The sequence below is a fragment of the Vidua macroura genome, chromosome 3, assembly GCF_024509145.1.
Source record: "Vidua macroura isolate BioBank_ID:100142 chromosome 3, ASM2450914v1, whole genome shotgun sequence".
In the NCBI taxonomy this organism is placed as follows: Eukaryota; Metazoa; Chordata; class Aves; order Passeriformes; family Viduidae; genus Vidua; species Vidua macroura.
The window spans coordinates 47,729,339-47,748,496 of record NC_071573.1 but is presented as its reverse complement, the minus strand read 5'-3'; the positions used below and the strand labels follow the sequence as shown (position 1 = coordinate 47,748,496).

General features: G+C 39.8%; 1 protein-coding gene across 9 annotated transcripts in view; it reads left to right on the top strand.

Annotated features, from left to right (window-relative positions):
* The window catches only part of RGS7 (regulator of G protein signaling 7), a 239,595-nt gene that overhangs the window by 218,795 nt on the left and 1,642 nt on the right, over nucleotides 1-19,158 (top strand). For 4 of the 9 annotated variants that reach the window (XR_008436147.1, XM_053972666.1, XM_053972669.1 and 1 more), the window contains one exon: nucleotides 1,850-2,132. The exons of 1 other annotated variant lie outside the window; for it this stretch is intronic. Coding sequence is in view for 3 of the 8 variants with exons in the window: in XM_053972670.1 (XP_053828645.1) it covers nucleotides 1,850-1,900 (51 nt within the window). In the remaining 5 variants the exon portion in view is untranslated. Of the gene's footprint in view, nucleotides 1-1,849; nucleotides 2,518-19,158 lie in introns of those variants that run through there. 4 more of the 9 variants (XM_053972663.1, XM_053972665.1, XR_008436148.1 and 1 more) reach the window with 3 other exon arrangements.

The window sequence follows — 19,158 nt, the reverse complement described above, 5'->3', positions numbered from 1 at the left end:
AGTAATTGAGAACTCCTGGTTTTAATACTTTTTAATTAAGTGGGTTATGCAGTTCAGTACTAAAGGGAACTCATACATGTTTACAGAAAGTAGCCAGACTTGTACACCTGTGAACTTAAGTGCAAATAACCTAATGAAAAGCAAAGAGAAGCATATGTTCAATATTTTCTGAGATTATGTCTAGTACCAAAAGTCCTGAATTGTCTAACAAAATTGTCAAAAAAACATTAATCTCAGAAATGCTTTTAATGTTTTAAATTGTATTCCAAGGCCACACTACTGTTGAGGCTTTTTGACTATTTAAAAAGAAAAGATATCTTACTATAATAACTTACCTGCTGCTTTAGAGGAATACATAATTTAAGGGTTAGAAAATATCAAGAAGCTGTGAATTTAATATACGTAGAAAGTGGCAGATACAGGGAAGACAGAGTGCCAGGAAGGAGACTTTCCATCTTTCAAAGAAGTAGGTAATAATACTGTCAGGTGATATGGGGAACCTGATGGATGACCAGTTAACACAACAGTGCAAATCATGAGTTCCCTTTCAAATTATGTTGTAGGGGAAGTATTCATCCTAATTCGTTCAACTTGTATTTCACAGTACAAAGGATAAAATAGTTATTCTTCCTTTTATGAAGACCCACTCTGATATATTGCATTTGAGCGAATGCTCAAGACCAACTTACAGATCCCTGTGAGCTTAAATTTAATTGATAATGACAATAGACATTAAATTGTGTAATCCACTGAGTTATAACACTGCAGATGACTTAACAATTTATTGATATGGCAGAATAAGTTCATTTACTGCAGAAAATTAAACATCTCTCCATGGTTACAGTACTTTTTACTGTATTCTCCTTGAAACCAATTTGATATCTCTGAATTGGGCACTTAAAATGAACAATATAATAAATGTAAGTATTAAATATCTAACTGGTGAATTAGAGCCATTTTCTGTTTAATGTTTTATGATATATTTGTGTTACATTGTCAGGGTATGCCTGTGATGTCAGCTTGCTGTGCCAGCTCTGCCTCTGTTGGATCAGAGCCACAGTAGGATGGCACTTGGAGAGTTAACTCCTTTTATATGGCCGTAGGAGAGCTAATTCCTATTCTGTGGTTTTTATCTGGCTCAGATAAAGCTCAAATCTACCTGAAATATACCAGAGTGACATACCTTAGACCATCTTCATGCTGTAGACCTAGCTCTTGTGGGACAGTCATTACACCTTATGAAAAGAACTTGTTAAACAATTGAAACTACATCTTCGCAAAAGGAGGAATGATGAGGAAAACAACAATATGGAAATCAAACACCTTCAAGCGGTGTTATGCAGTCACCTGACCAATGTTCCTTATAAATAGTAAATATGGTCTCAATAAACCTATAGCTGTGTTCATGGAAAAGCTGCTTTCCTACCTGTATGCAATCTGCCCCTTACTTTCTTACCTTAACTTGAAAGTAGCTTTTTTGTCCTCTGTGACAGAGCTACTGCAGTTTGCACATTCATCTTTGCAGCACAATGCACTCCTGCTTGTGGTAGCCTTCAAGTTCTGGGTGTGACTGACAGCAAAAACTTCAGCATCAGTTTCTCATCAGCCAAAACCATTGTTCAAAAATGGCCTTTAAATTTGCTGGCTTGTTCTGTGAAATAATCTGGCTGGCTGGCAGTGCAGATGTTTAAGTGTAAGGACTTCCTGTGGTTTAAGATTTGACAGACTCCAGTTGGTGCCCCTAGTTATTTGAGAATGATGTGGCAACACTGAGGTTGCTGATGAACAGGTTTGCAGTGATCATGCCTCTGTTTTCTGTTTTTGTTTTTTGTTTTTATCTTTTCCTCAGGGGAAATCGCTCACATCAAAGAGGTTAACCAGTCTAGTGCAGTCCTACTAAAAGGATCACCTTGTAGCATGGAAGCAGACTCAAATCATTATACATACTTTGTAGCTCACTGATTGCCTGACTCAGAGGACAGTAGAACAAGATGTTGCATGAGCAAGGACCTGACTTGTTTTCTTTTGTGTATACTAAGGCATTACAGACTCCGAGGGACTCTCTAGCCTTTCGATGCCTCCATTTCGAAAACTGTCTGCTCACTTCCTCCTTCATATCAAGCTGGATCTGTGTCTTTTTATTTTCTGCAAGCTCAAGTACAGTGAAAAAAAAGCTTCTGCTAGGCACAGTTTATTAAAAAAATACATCAATCAAAAACTGGAAGAAATGTAAAAAATGCATATATTAATAAATATACATATGGCATCACATTTATTGCACAATAAATTAGCACAGAAGGTTTCATTTCACTGATGTATTCACATTGAGAAAGAAAGCCTGTGTCTTTGTCTGTTGTCTGTATATTCTCTGTTAATGTTTCTTGCATTTATTTTTATACCATATTTAAAAAAAGAACACCTTTTACTCCAGATGTATTAAAGTTGATCCTTTCTCTGTAAATTTGTGTATGTTTATATTGTTGTTTTATCTTTCATTAAAAGATGCAGAATCTCTTTCCTTTGGGAAGTTTGAGATTTTAATATTGAATCTGAAGATTAGTCAAGAGCAAAATGATCCCCGAAAGTTACACACCTTGTGCTTTCTAAAAAGAGACATGAAATGGCATTTTCTTTCTCTCAGTGACACCTAATCAAACACACTTTATTGATAATCATTTACTTTTTCTTTTCTTTTTATCAAGCTAGCAGCAGAGAGACCTTTCCTGCTTGCTCATCATCGAATGAGCAAACCTTTCTTTAAGGCAGGCCTGTTCTGTAACAGTGCAGCCTGCACAGTGATTCAGTTGCTACCCCAGACCGGATGGACTGGACTGCACTTCCTTAGGAATGGACATGAACATAGCTGCCTGAGAACACAAGAGTACACTTGCTAAATAGGACGGACAGTGCTTCTTTCTCCTTGCTGTCACTTGTGACGCAAGGCAACATTTTAAGCTGAAAAGGTAGTGGTTTTGGAGTGCTAAGTATGCGGTCTGTGGACTAAACCTCCGGTAGCAATGCAGGAGCAAGCTGTCATTTTAATTCCAGGGCTCTGTTTGGGGATGCTGTTTTGTGTCCCCTGTTGAGCTTACTCACACACAGACCTGTTGACATATTTATGAGTGTGTGTTGATGTTGCCCATGAGACAGTAGATATGGAGCTCCTGAAGCTAATCTGAACTGGAAAGAGAAATCTGCTTGGCCTAAGAAACAACACTGTTGACTGATAGAGGTGATATAAGGATAGTAAGACAGAATCTCAGAGTAGAAAAAAAAGGGTGGGAACTAAGTCAAATGACAAAATGCTGATACCTCCAGGGCATCGTAGGGTGCACATGACAAACAAGCCTTTTTAGCAATGCACAGAATAGATGCAGGACAGCCAACTTTACTACCATCTGTCATGCTGACTTTGGTTTGATATTGAGAATCTTTCTGGGGACTATGAATCCTAAACACACACACACAAAGTGGGTTGGAAATAGATAAAAGGAGACAATCAACTTGAATGCCTTAATACCAGAGACATCTCATTGAGCATTGTAAAACCACCTGCATTGGTGCCATTAGGGACAAGACTGTTGCACACAGCAGCTCTGGGCAGAAAGGACCTGAGCTGCCTTCTGCAGGGAGCACTCACTTCTGCATTGGCTCTGTCAGTAGCCTGATGCAGCCATAACCAGGAATGCAGCATCTTTAAATAGGCAGTCTGAGTGAACCCAGTACAAAATGTATTACAAATCCATGAATGGCTGCTCCCCATATTCTACTCAGTTGAGGTTTTTTGAGATTTGGGATTTCTGTTTGTTCATTGTTTTCAAATGCCACTGTGTTTCCGGTTTCTAGCTAGGATGACAATTACTGCTTTAAAGTGTCTCTGTTTTTGTTAGCACAATTCTACTAAGCTTTTATGGAAATATCCCATCAGAGCTGGGTCCTATCAAGATCTTAGCAAGAGGTCCATGCAGATCAACTCAAAATATTCACAACCTTGGGAGGTCAGATGATTTTTAGTAAGTAGCTACACTGAATCACAGATTTTAAACTGTGAGATTTAATTTTACCACAGAAATGTGAGCTCTGAGACATGAGCCTGGAGCCAGGCAATCCACAGAAATCTGAGCTCTGCTTCACTTCTCACTGCCAAATAGCGATATTTATTTCCAAACTCCTGCTGCCACCAATTGCATCAACTGGTATATTGCCTCCTTTGCCTAAGTAGTTAACTAATTAGATACCACTATCTGCTTCAAAGAATCACTGCCTTCAAATACCTAATGTTTCAAATTCAAGCATTAAGCATTTCATGCAACTTCACTCTATGAAATTTTGGTTTTTTTCCAAATCACTTTGCAACACCAACTGGTCTATAAAAAGTCATGGAGCATTTGTGTTCCTGAACCCATTCTGTACTTTTTCTAGTTCTTTCCTGTCATGGTTTAACTCCAGCTGGCATCTAAGTACCATGCAGCTACTTGTTCACTCCTCCCTACCTCCAGTGGGACTGGGAGGAAAAGAGGAAAAAGTAAAACTCATGGGTTAAGATAAGAAAAATTTAATCATTGGAACCATTTATATTAATAACAGTAATCTTAATGAAAATGAGAGCAAGAGAGGAAGAGGAAGAAATAAAACCTTCCAACCAAAACAGACAAATTATACACATAGCAATTGCTCACCACCCACTGACCAATGCTCAGCCCTCCGAACAACGATCAGCTCCTCTTGACCAACTACTCCAGTTTCTATACTGTGCATGGTGTTCCATGGTATGGAATATCCCTTTGGCCAGGTCAGATCAGCTGTCCTCAGGATGCTTTCTCTCAGCTTCTTGTGCTCCCTGGCAGAACAGGGGAAACTGGAAAGTCCTTCCCTTAGGATCAGACCTGCTCCACTACACCGAAAGCATGAGTGTCTTACCAGCAGTATTCTTATGCTAAATGCAAACCACAGCACTGCACCAGCTACTAGGAAGAAAGTGAAATCTATCCCAGCCAAATCCAGGACATTTCCTTTCAAGAAATATGAAGTCTGTATTGAATAGCTGTCTCTCCTTTTATTTGCGCAGGATTTAACATGATGTCTCTAAAGTAAAACCAGGCATTACTAATAAGGATTTCAAAGTAGTCAGGGAGCTAAGGTTGTGTTAAGGTTTCATTTGAGCTTGTGCCAAGTGATACAACTCTACTGTTACATATGAGTGAACTTGGCCCAAACAAAATTAATCCTACTACTAGAGGATTTTTAAAAGGTTTGTCTACAATCTTCTGACACTTTCCCTCATCACTGTCATCAGACAGTGGGTGATACAATGTGATACAATACTGGGACTGGAAACTCCATGCAGGCACAAGCTTCTTTTTGCTTCCCCACAGAGAAAAGCTAAATTTGTGTTTCCAAATTTATACAAAGAATTAAGATTATCTCAGATAAAGGCATGCTTGTACAATAACCGAACAGTTGCAGTATGACTTTTGTTACACAACAATTTACCAACTAAGAATGTCAGTGAGGCCGCAAATCTCCTGAGGAAAATGGACTAAGAGAGAAAATCACTCTGAAGGGGCCATATTTCTTGTTTTCTAGGGAAAAGCCATCAGTGCCTCCTGGCTCTGATTTATTAAAGAAATATGGATATTAATCTAGTACCAATATCCAAATGTGATGGACAAAAACTCTCTAACAGTTTAAAGTTAGAAAGTGTATGTTTATTGCAACGCCGGGCAGTGTGCGGGATAACTCTCAAATACACACTGCACCTTTCAGATGATTACAGAGTCCTTTTAACCATACAAGTATTGAATACTCAAAATACAAATACATATTCATGATTTTGGTACATCCCATTCCTTGCTTCGTATGCTAATCATTTCAAAAGCTATTAAATAATGCGTAGTTTGTTCCTTGAAATGGGTCAGTGGTCCCTTTCATGGGGAGGGGTCCCAAAATGAGGAAGTAAATAAAGTCTTCCTCATTCTGACCTTTCTACCTTTTCAATGCAAATATGACAAATGAACTCTTGGTAGAACTTCCATTCCCTCTCTTCAATTGGTTTCAGAACAGAGGAAGTCCACAATTGTCTTATGTTCCTAAAAGCTATTTGTCAGTTTCTATATTCTTCATTATAAACCCAGCTAACTAAACATTGTGTTGACAGGCAATCAATTATTAGTTAACTACTAACTCTTAACTTCATCAAGGCCTACTCATTTATTTTAATTAACTCTAGTAAGGCTTATCTCTAACTAAAATCTTAGGTCCTCTAAAATCTCTAAATTCCTTAAAGTTTGTTTTACTCTGCCCAAGAAGCTTAAAACCCCCATGTGAGATATTAATTGTAATATTCCTTAAAACAACTGGTTGGAGCTTGAAACTTTCATCTGAGAGTTGGGGTTCATCAGTCTCTTTCCCCAAATATCCTTGTACGTAAAACAGCTCTAAAGCCTACAGGATGAAGTGTTTGATGGTGCTGCTACACACTTCAGATGGTTTTGTGCTCACAGATCAGCCTGTAAAGGAAAATGGCTGGTGGGAGAGGCAGAAGATACCCTGGCACCTACCTGACAACAGCAATATTCACCCATTCTTCTGCAAGAAGCAAGTAAAAACAGTCCTTCAACTCTAGAAAACCAAAGAGGGAGAAAAAGGGCCTTACCATAGGGATGAGATAAATTGCAAAATGCTGAGCCAAAACAGTAGTGGAGACCAGCCAAAAACTAATGAGTTGAGGGTGAACACAGGACTAAGGAATGGGAATTAATTGTGGTGACCAGAACAGAACTGACAAGGGAGGAGAACTGGAGAGCTGAATAATTAGGAGCAAGAGAGAAAGGCAGAATGCAGCTGGTGGATTGCCAGCCTGTTGGCCACAACCATGCTGAGCTGGAATTAAAACCTGAAAAATCAGGCAAGATCAACTGTGACTGGCACCTTAAAACCCAACAGCAACATCTTTTTCATCTAGAAAGCAATACTGTATAATAATAAAATATCTGGGGTTGCCTTTTTCAAATTTCTTGAGACATAAATGCCAGATAGTCTCCTAAGAAATAAAAAATAGGAGGGCAACAACCAGTTCCAGAAAACAAGACCTGTAGGAATTAATTTAGGATGTTTTTTATCAAAAAAAAAAAAAAAAAAAAAAAAAAAAAAAAAACAAAAAAAAAAAAAAAAAAACAAACAAACAAACAAAAAAAAAACAAACAAACAAAAAAAAAAAACCAAAAAAAAACAAAACAAAAAAAAAAAAACAAAAAAAAACCCAAAAAACCCAAAGGAGGTCATCAAAGTGAGAAAGGCTGTTTATGCTATGTAACTGGAACTAGGAGTTGGGAAAGCCGGAGATTTACTTGTGGCTCTTCCAATTATTTATTTTTATGCATGGTGAATAACAGCTCTTTGAATTTAGATTTTAAAACTGACATTTTTTAATGTCTTTTCTAGCTAAAGATATCATGCATAGGACTAACACTGCACTTATTATAGTAGGTGCATAACACCTGTTAGTATAACATAACATAATAATATAATAACAGAGCCTAAAGCATAGGATTTTTGCTAAAAGAATTTTAATAGCTACAGAGATTAAAAAAAAAAAAAAAAAAGGTTTAATCCCAATATGTTCAAGGGAAATTATCAACAAATTATTTGAACATATTCTGTGTCCACAATTCATTTAAGCAAGTTGCTAAGTGATTGTGACTCACACCAGTCTGCCTTTTGATCTGACTATGCTGAACAGATTGCTTCTTTTTCCTGTGAATTGAAGATATGCTGAAGTCCCAATATTAAAGAGGTGAAGGGGAAGAGAGGATGAGTTCTCTGAGGCTGGATTCCCCTCCTCATGCTGATGCAGACTGTGGAGTCCTCAAGTGGCATTGAAAGTGTTTTGTTTGTATATATATTGACTTGAGGGCTGCAGAGTCTCTCCAGGCAGTCTGAAACTACAAAGTTTTGTTTCCCTAATATCTAAACAGAATCTTCCTTGCTTTGATTTATCCCTTTATTTTTGACCAGGCTGCTGCACTCACTGCAATAATATGTTCCTAACATGAATGAACATTGCAACATCACAGCCTCCTTTGGTTTTCTTACTGGTTTTCTCTGAAGTGTTGAGTGATTTTATTGCTCTCCTCTGGGCCAGGGGTTATTATGAATTTCTTGGAGATGATGCTTGCAGGACTCCCACCAGGGTTTTACAGGAGGAGTTCAGAGGATTGTTGTTGTACTTCTGCCCATATACACAACTACAGGACTTGCTCATTTTGTAGTAGATGGCCTCTACTTGAACTTTGCCATTTTATGTGGCAAATTATCCTGATCTTGTGCAGTCCAGCACAGATAGTTGCTCCCCTTTGTGTGTAGCTGACTCTTCTTGGGTCAGTGAGGAGCCTTGAGTTGTCTCTTGAATAGCATTGTCTTTTTTCAGATCATCTTTCTCTTTTCCCAAGATCTTTTTTTATCATTATTATTTTTTATTACATCTGTGCACTACTAGCAGTCCTTTTCACTGGCAGAATCTTTATGTGAGAGTGAGGAATCTGTTGGCCTGCTTTTTTAACACAAACACTTGAATTAGAATGAGTACCATCATCACTATTTGCTGTAAGGGATCTGTATGTGTAAATTGCAAAGAAAAAATTGTCCAGATAATAAACTCTGAGAACCTGCTCAAATGCTAGATGATAGTCCTTATTTACAAGTGTGGACATGGACAGTAAATATCAAACAATATTAAGACACGATGGTAAATGTTACCTTGTTAGTGGCATTTGCACAATTTTTATTGTACTTTGCTCCCAAAATATATTCTGCTGCATTCACCTTCATTGGCTTTCTTTTTGATTTGACTAGATTTTGAAATATCTTGTTAGATTCATCACAGATCTTTCAAAGGGGGTACTATTTCCCACCCTTCCTCTTAACCTGGCAGCTGCTCCTTCAGTGTGGATATCACATAAATGAGGCATTTCATTATGCACATTATCTGTTCTATCCACCTTTTTATTTTTGTACCCCTTTCATTTTTAAAAGCTGAGTGGCAATGACATATTTAATGTGACTTACTTTTCTACCTTTTTTGCTGAGAGGAATGTATAACCCAAAATCTATGAACTTTTTTGAGTTCATCTCTTTTGATGTACTGTTCTTTAGACAACTTTTGTTTTATACTCTCTTTCTTTTCTCCCCCTCCTCATCAGTAACATCTTTTTTTAGGATTCTTCATCTTTTATGTTTTTTTTTCCTTTGTTCCTCTGATTCTTGCTCTATTGATCTCTCCCACATGGTCTTACGGTGCCCACAAATGCTCTCTATACTTACCTTCTCTGTTTTATCCTGCTTGGAACTAAAACAAATTAGAAAAAAAAAAAAAACCAAAACAAAACAGAAAGAATTAAAAGAAAGGCAGATTAGCAATAGGGCAGGAGCTGATGCACAATGTGCCTTTGACTGTGTCCTGATCTCAGGAGACCATCCTTCCCCCAGCAGTCTGCCTCTTTCCTTCCCCACCCTGCTCCCAGGAGCTCTCCACTCCTCCTACAGCCACTGCTCCCCCAGGGTGAAGGGAAAGGGGCATGGGGCAATGTCCTGGGGAGGAGGGTGCCTGTGCATGGCAGGGATATCCATCCTCACTGCTGGGGAGGTGTCTCTGGGAACCTCAGGAGATACAAGGGAGGTCAGTTATTCCTTTGCTTAGGTGAATGGAGACGGACAAAAAGTGTCATTCCTCTGGTGCCTGGGACTGATGGAAGGAAGGGGCTGGGTACTGGGGCCATTCACTCCCAGCATCACAATTTGGAACAAGTAAGGAACTTGAGCTTCTTCCATGGTAAGAGTGAGGTGAGGATGTCCACAGAGTGATGCAGAATGTCTCTATCTGTTATCAAAGAAAGTGTCTGTGGGAGGCAGGAATAAAGATTAAAGCTCAAGACTAGGAAATATTTCTAAGTCCTGGTCCATACAGGTCTGGGTGGTAGCTCCAGTGACACCAGTGAACAGGCCTGTGGAAGGTCATGTTGTGCCTACATCACAGATAAAATATTTTGGGGGAGGAGGCACAAATGTGGAATTTCATCAACGGATAGAGTAAACTGCTGATACAGTTCAGACATTTAGATAGATATGCTCAACTAATGAGGGGATCAGCTTCCACAAAGTTGTTTTTAGGGAGCTGTTAAGTTTTTAATTCCTAAGTAATTTTGGGTGACTCCATTTCTTCTTCCTCCATCCCTTCCAAAGCAGTTCAGCAACCTTTCTTTACTAGCAAGGTTTTGCCTTATCTCTCTTCCCTTGATTTCCTTTTCAGCTGTTTTCCTAATCCTTTTCTGACAGTGTAAGAGACTCCAGCCATAAGGGAGTAGCTAAAGCTGCTCTCCCACCAGTGCATTTGTGTGCAGAGGGGAATTTTCACTTCCATCTTTATTTCTGTCCTGTAAGGAGAAAATTGAAATATTAGACTTCCACTTTTTTCCAAAGGGCTTCTTCCCAGTGCATTCCCATCATACAGACCCATATCATCTATCTTTTCTGTATACTTGTAGTATTGGGAAAAAATGACAGGTCCCACCCCCAACCAACTAAAAAAACAAGCATGGAAGATATGATTTTTAGATACCTCTTCTGCTGCTGGTCAGAGCTAAGTGGAACAAGAGAAAAAATACTTTCTCAAACCTTATTGCTGTATTTTTAAAACTGTACTCTGGGATTCCCATCTGCAAGGAGTACTGTGTTTTTCCTGCCCCAAAACATACTTCCACTAAAATCAGAGATGTGAAACCTTTCAGACTAGCTTTAAAATACACTTACCCTTTGTTCCTAAAATTGTGCTTGCTAGCTGGATGTCACTGGTGGAATCCCTTTGGTACATTAGGGTGGGCTAGTAGGGTGGATTTGGGGTTTTTTATTGGAAGATGGTTTGGATTTTTCCTGCTTCTTCTCTCACTCCAGACTACAGGATGTGCTGGGAATGCACCTTTGTCTCTAGAAACTTTGGAAGACAACCTCTTTCCACAGAAAGGATGGACTAGGTGGAGGGGCTATGATTATTTTGTGTCTTTTAATAAGAAAGGAAAGAGCAAGTGTTTACAGGCCAGAAGACTTCAAGGAATATAAGAGAAAGAAGTGATACAAATAACAAAGCCAGCTGCTTTTATTGTACATCTAAATAAAGATTTTTGAATATGTTACCCTCATAGCATAGTGAAGGGGAAAAAAAAAAAAAAAAGCAAGAAAGAGGAGACAAGAAAATACCTTTCCATGCCCAACGTGGTTAAGCTGTCTGATGTTGCCTGGAGAAGCTTCATCCTTTTCAGATCCTGAGAGCTTCTGCATCAGGATGGAGGTCATTACTTCTCATTACTGAGGCCTTGCCATCTTGTGCATACAGCAGCAGCTCTACCAGAGAAAATCTGTCTGCAGCAGTCAGCATCAGTCCTTCATGTAACACAGAAATGACTTTTTTTAGCAACTCCATCCCCTGCATAGTCCTATATTTCTGTTTTATAGGTACTGACATGGTAGGACCTGCATAGCCAGTGTATTAGCACTGATCTGCTGCACTGCTGCTGCAGTTTCCTGCAAAGGAAAAATGTGCAATCTGAATGGTACGACTATGAATTGTGTAATGCTTGCTACAAAAAAATATTCATTAGAGAAATTTACTGGATGGGACTATTTTGGTATTCATTATAACCCATTATTTGAGAAAACAAAATAGAGCATAAAATCAGAAACAAAGGAAGGAAGTAAAAGCAATTTTCTTTACCACAGTAGAGCAAACTAGTTAGGTGTTATAAAAAGCCCGGTGATTTATTTATTTTTTTATTTCCTTTTTCCTTCTGTAGTCCTGTAGTGATTATATACCTCTTTTTTCTATTTGACATTTTTGGTTTTCTTTCACGCTGAGTCTTGCTGATGTGTGTGCTGACAACTGATCGATATTCATCGGAAACAAATAAACCCGATATTCCGCTCCTCCTCTAAACCCTCCGCTGCGGCGATGTTTGGAAGCGGCCGTGCAGCAATTTCGAGCTTCTCTCTCAGCATCAGCACCCGAGAGCTTTGCCGGCTGTGCGCGGCTCGGGCGCCGCAGGCTGTCCCCGCCGGGCGGGTGGCGGGGCAGCAGTGACACCTGCGGGTGCGCGCAGGAACCGCGCCCGCGACGCTCCCACCCCACCGGGATGCTGGTTCGGCCAGGGAACAGCAGCACCCCGCGAGTGCGCAGTGCCTCTGAGACCGTGCTCACACCAACGCTCCCTGTCCCGTCCCCTGGCCGGGGACACATGAAGCACCTTCTGTCGTATCCCAACAGAAAGACCGTGGAAGATTTTTGTCAGGTTACATAAGAGGATACCGTCTGCTTTTAAGAGGATCCCTGGGAACCAGTGTCGCTGCACTACATGAGTGCCTTCCAGGATGCTGGGGTTTTATCAAGATATATTTGGTTTGTCAGGAACTTACTTCAGTAGCCAGTAGCACTTGGTTTAAGAAGAAAAAAATCAGAGTGCTGTGCAACCAAATATAAAGTACCTCCAAAGGAAGAAGTAATAGTGACAGCCACGGAGCAAAGCCAGTACAGCAAGGTCTGATTCGACTCTGGAGACATGCAGAGGCTTAGGGCTGATTGAAAAAGCAGTTCTACTTCTACTAGTATAATGTCCCCAGCAAAGACTGCCCCCCTTCCAGCTGGCTGCCCACAGGGAAGGGGAGTTTGGAAGTAATGCATGGGAGCACATAGTTGTTCCTGTGTTCCTCCAGGGCAATGAGATTTTGGCCCTATGATCTATAAGCAAACAAGCTGTTCAGAAGGAAATCCATTGCCTTCTGATTTTAGGGAGAACCTCTTGACAAAGCCAAAATATAACTGGTTAACAGCTGTCAGACTGCAGCAGTATGGTCTGTATTGCTCTCCACGCTTCATTTGTTCTTCATTTGTTCATTTCTGTATCTTGTTAAGAATGAGAAACCAAATCTAAAATCTGTGCTTGATTTTCCTGGACTTCCACCTGCGCAGCTGCATTGATTTTGGTCTTTTCTCCTCTTCTCCAGAACCCCTACTGCCTCTGATGAGATTGCTGAGAAACTCTGACTCTGTATTTCAACCTTTTTTAATCTCTTTTTTTTTACATATATATCCCATTCCAGTTTTACCAAAGAACCTGTGCTCTGCCTGTAAGGACAGCAGGCAACCTAACAACCGCAGGCACTGAACCATTTTAGGGAGGTTTTTCTGTTCAGAATCATGTATAAGGAGCACCTACTCTCCAGTTTTGAAAGCTGGAGGATGAAAGAAATACTTTCTCTCCATTAGTAATAGAGAACTAACCTTCACAACATAATGTTTAATGAAAAATAATTTAAGTATTTGTATGTAATATTGTTTTATGTCTTGAGTTGGTACCATGGGAAAAGATTGTCCTGGCTTTAGGGGATGGGGAGAAAATTTGTCTTTGCTTGGATATATAGCACTACCCTTTGGGATGGTGTCATTTGATAATTCCTGCCACATGTTCTTATGAGTAGGATGTTTTTGTTTCCTTACTGCGTCTCCCCTCAAGTCCTGCTGGGTAATATTTCAGATGGTCACGGTCAGAAAAGGCATGTGACAACTTCCAGATGTTCAAATAATCAAAGCGATCTGCAGATCTAAGGGAGCACACCAACAAACAAATGGAGGATAACTTGAAGGGCTGCAGTCTAGGTGGGGGGTCACATTAAGAGGTGGTGTAGGAGGCTGAAGGATAGTCTTTTATTATCTGGAGAATTCACTGATGTCTAGATCATTTACTAAAAATGAGGTAGTCTGATGATGTGGCTGGGCAGGCAGTAAAAACCTAAAACATGGGGTCTGGTTGTGGTTTTCCCACAGCTTGGAGCAGAGCTGGCTTCCCCGGGAGTGAGGAAGGCTCTCATAGTGCATCATATCTCTGAGCTGAGCTAGTCTCTGGGCACCAGCTTGCGTGATGCATCCGAGACTAAGAAATGCCCTGCTGTCATCCACACCATCACGGCATCTGGGGCTACATCCTTGCTGAGCTGGTAGTGCCTGAGACAGTGCTGTGTTCAACTGAGAGAGAGGAGGGCACATCTCAGCTCAGAGAAACCTGTGTGCTTCTGTTTTGCTCCAACCTGGCTTGTATAGGCACCTTGTATAGGCAGCTTTTAGATTTGGTTTGGGTACTAATAGCTAGTTCTAAGCTGAGTTGGGGAGCCCTCAATCAAAGCCCTTCATCACACACCAGGTGACTTTTGTTAGTCCATCCTCCCAGCTTTATAGAAACAGACAAGACAAAAATGTGCGGTGGGACAGAGCAATCCTCTTTGGGAATGTAGAACCATTCATCATCAAGATTTAAAGAGCTCATATTAGTCACTGGCAACCTGGTATTTGTCGAGGTGAATGTGCATGACTGTGGTGCGGTGTGTGCGGCAAGGAACATCAGGATGGAGGATACATATTGCTTCTGTGACACAGACTGAACAGTCCTGTCTCTGGTCACAGGAGGGACAATGTTCACTCCCCACAGGATCCTACAGCAAGTTTCCTGGTGCCTTTTTGTACCCTGGCATTTGATGTCACAGTGCCTGCACTGCTGACACATCCTTTGAAACAGATGTTCTCTGCATCTGCCCGCTCTGTGTGCAACTGGCACAGGTCTGCTGGAAGATTACTTCCAAATCCTTCCAGTGATGGAAAGGGGCAGTAGTATTAGTAATTAGTATTAGTAGTTCTAATACTACTAATTTGTTTGGAAACACTGCTAGCTCAAAACCTGGCTCAACTGCTGATGAAGAAGGGAAGATTTTCTCATGTCAAGAGAGCTTCTAGGGCTTTGAGCTGATGCTTTTGAAGCATAACTATTTGGGACATTGCTACCAACTGTTCTTTTCCCTTGGTAATAAGGCTTTATATGACATTTTGTGCAATTCTATATGGGTCTTTTACTGCTTGGGAGGTAATGGTGTAGTGTGCTAGAAAATTCAGTGCCACTCAAGGAAAAGGAACAACTTTGTGACAGATTGTCCATCATCAATGGCTGCTTTTGTCAGCTGGCTTCTCTATATGGCATTCCTGAAGCACCTGGAGAATTTCTGACAAAATTTCTTTAGTTTTGTGCAAAGAATACTTTTGTATGTACATGGAAGGGGAAAGACCAATACACTGCTCTCCTGGAGAATCAGACTGGTGTCTGGGTGCTTGGAGGGGCCTTAGCCTGAGGAGGGCATTGGTAGCAGCGGCAGGGGCTTGGAAGAGACACACCACAACATGGGCAAACACACAAAAGTGAGGAGGATTCTGCAATGCATGAGAGCACTGGTACCTGAATGTGCTGCAGGAAAATGGTGGCCATGAAGAATTAGGTCTGGATCATATGACAGATATTTATTGTGACAGCTCACCTCTGTCCTGATGCGTGTTCATAAGACTGAGCTAACAAGGTCATCTTATGTAGTAAACTCTGAAAATATTGGAGGCCTGTATTATTCTACTAGCTGGGACATTGACAGCACATGCTTCCATCATTAATAATGTGGTTGTCAAGACTGCAAGCTCTTTGCCCATGTCCACAGGGAAAGATATAATTATGTATGTATGGTATATTAAAAATGGAAACCATTCATTGCGCTGGAAGCCAACTCAAAAAGGACAGATGGGGAGACATGATAAGGGAAATAAAGCTACTACAAACCAGAAAACTGTGGGGGAAACAAACTAAGTGGCCTCTATCTACCAACTACCCATCTGTTGGTCATCCAACAATCTCTCTACTAGCTACATATTTGGATGTTACTATTTAAAAAACAGACAAGGGAGCAGCACATGGAGGTCTGGCTGGGACAAGAGAAGAGTCTAAAGGACCTTTTTACTGGCTGGTAAATTCATGCCTGGTCTCCCTTCAAGATTTCATAGTTTAGAAAGAATTTCATTTTGTTCTTCAAAAGATGCGTCAGTCTGTTCTGGATTAAGAAGACAATATGCCTTCCACATTTACTCCCCCTGCAAAAACTGATTTTTGGAGGATTTACTAGTCATTTTGTTTCAGACACATTTCTTAACAAGTTGGCTTTCTTTGTGGTTAAACTTAAATTCTGCCCTTCCTGAATCCTATAAGGCTTGCTATGTGGTGTTTGTCCTTTCATGGTCAGTACTGATACATACTCGCTGCACTCACTGTGCTCTACTAAAATTGTTTTGTCAGGTTAAAAATTGAAAATTAAAACATTCTCTAAGAGGGAGGACCCCAAATATAATTATATAACAAAAATTCCCCAATAATTTCCAAGCAATTTAAAATAGAAGATAAATCTTTCCTTTACTACCAGATGTGATCTTCCCAAAGCTTCAGACATTAATAACTTCTCTGAATTTTCCTGCTATTTCAATATCCTATCCATACAGAAACCAGCCTGTGCCTCTACCACTTATTCAGGAAAATTTGGAAACCAGGCCAGTGACTGATATCTTTAACCATTAAAATCAATGATCATACATATTTTAATTAACTTTCTCAGTTTTCATTCCCTTGCATTGCTTGTTTGCAGCTGAACCTCCATTTTCCTCCCCCGACCCTGACTTTTTTTTAGTGGGAATCTAGGAAGTTCCTTCTATTTTCCTTTCTCTGCCTTTTCTTTCTTTACAGTCTCTAGTCTCTTTCCCTTATTTTAATAGCCATCATTCTCTGTTGACTGCAGATCTTGGCTATATCCTGATAAAGTCAACAGAAAGGTTTTCCCTGGAATTTCAAACGTGTTTCCATATTGGTCTTTCTTTCCACTTCTTTTTCTTCTTGATGCCTAGCTGGCTGATATAAACAAACATTTTCCGAACAACTTGTCCTCAGCTGACTAAGCTGGTAAATAACAGATAAATATAGTTTCAGTTGGGAACAGCTTTCTGGCAAAGGATGGAGAACAGCACTAAAGAAGAATTTTTCTCACCTTGAGTCATGGGACCTGGTTGGTTAAATTAAAACCATTTACTTAACCTGCATGTAGAACATGCAAACAGCAGAAATGTCCTTTACTTTTACTGATACTTTGTGCTGCCTACAGTACCCTTGTTGTGAAACACAAATAGACCAGTTTTCTTTCTTTTTTTGAATTCAAAGCAGCACAAACCTAATTTATATATTTAAGCAAAGGCCCAGGCTTTTTTTTTTCAGTCTATTTTTTTTTTTTTTTTTTACCCACCACCTAGAAAGCTCTGTCATAAGCTTCAAGCTTCAATATGTAATGATAGAATTATAAATTCCTTGGTGTCCTAAGGCTGGCTACCTCCCATCATAACTTAATCTTGCTGCTACACATTACTGTCTTCTTATCAAAGTGCACTTCACTGAGCATACAAAAGGGATGTTGCTATGTTTGTTAAGATGATAATTTGCATATTTGCTATGAAGCATACAGAGGACTTTTATATATATTTTTATATGTGTTTATTCATACAGAGGGGCTAGAAATATAGATATTACAGTGCTTTTGATATATAGACAGAAAATAAAAAAACAATTCACAATAGTAAGTCATTGTATTTTGAAATTTATTGTAATAAATTATAGCAATAGTTCACACAACCCAGCTATTATCTCAGATTGTCTCTCTGCAGAATCACAAAAACAATCTGAGTCATCCTGACTTGATTCATGTTCAGTTCCTTTCTGGGAAGACTTTCCTCACCATCAGGCCGCCTGGTAGCATTTTTTTTTCTGTGAAAGCTCAAATTCTGTACAACAGTCCCACAGCCTATGGTGGTTCTGCAGCATGAATCATGGAAAATATGCATCCCTGCTTGTTTGCAGCTGGTTATTTTTGCTGAGGTCCATGTGGAAGGAGAACAATGCATTTTTTTTTTCCTCCATGATATGTGTCTTTTTAGCACTCTGATGGGAATGAATTAATAGAGACTTACCAAACGTATCAAAAGATGCTCAGCACTTCAAAGAGGGAAAAGAAGTGGAGTTGACATGCAGAGACAACGTTGAGTATCAACCATTTTCAGAAAGAAAGTGAATTTGTCTTCATGAATAAAGCAAGGCACAAGAGAGTTGTTTCCCTTTTTCTCCCAGGGTCCTTTTCATGGCCTGTCACTAAATTCTTGTGAAACTTCTATTTGTATTTCCTGTGGCTTTCATTTCATGTACATATGTTATATGAATTGGTACATGCAAAATATATATTTTTAATTAGTTCATGGAGCTGATTAATTAATAACTTGCTGCTCTTACCTGAAAAGCAGGATAGGAATACAGAAAATTACTTGCACTTGCTACGCTTCCTTACATTATTTGAGAGAGACCTCTCTGAGCTTGAAAATGCAGCACAGTAACTTTATACAATATCTTAGACATAAAGTGAATAATAATGTGTAACTTCAGGGAAATTAATGTATGCAGAGTACCAATGACACTGGCTAATATTTCTGCAGTTGAACAGTTCAGCAGTGAGCAGCCTTGCTTCTGACAGTGTCCTGAAAAATTATGGTACAAATTTTACTATTAGTAATAGAAGCATAAAATCATCACTGAAAACATGACAATGATTATGAAGATTACCGGATTCCTCCAAAATGAGGACTGAAGGAGCTTTAGAAGCAAAAAATTGAAGTGTTTGGTCATTTGAAGTTATATGACTGAGCAATTGTCATTTATCTGGGGGACAAAAGTGAAGTCAGGTGCAGAGAAACAAGTTGTAGGGGCTGCATGAGCTGTGGGGAGAACACCTCACCAGGGTCAATGGGCTTAAACTGGATTTGCTGGTTCATGTCCAGGGCATTAGCTGGGTGTCAACTCCAGGCACAAAACTGGTTGGGAACTAATGCAACCCCTGGGAATATGCATTTTTGGCATGAGTCCTGATTTCTTCTGTACGTGTGTTGAGCTCTGAAGTACAATGTTTGCTTCAGGCACTCTTAAAGATTGCTCTGAGACCAACCAAAAGGCTGGAAAGCATCTTCAGATAGAAGTGGTAGGTGTGCAGTCATTTAAGCATGCCAAGAAAAAGTTTAAGGATTTTGGTTGTAGATGGTAAGTATTTACTTCAGGAGTAATGCTCTTCCAATTTAGCAAGAAAAGATATAAAAAGATCTGGTATCTGGAGCTGGACAAATGCACAGGATGAAAAAGCTACGCATTTCACCAGGGAAATACTTAGCTACTGGTG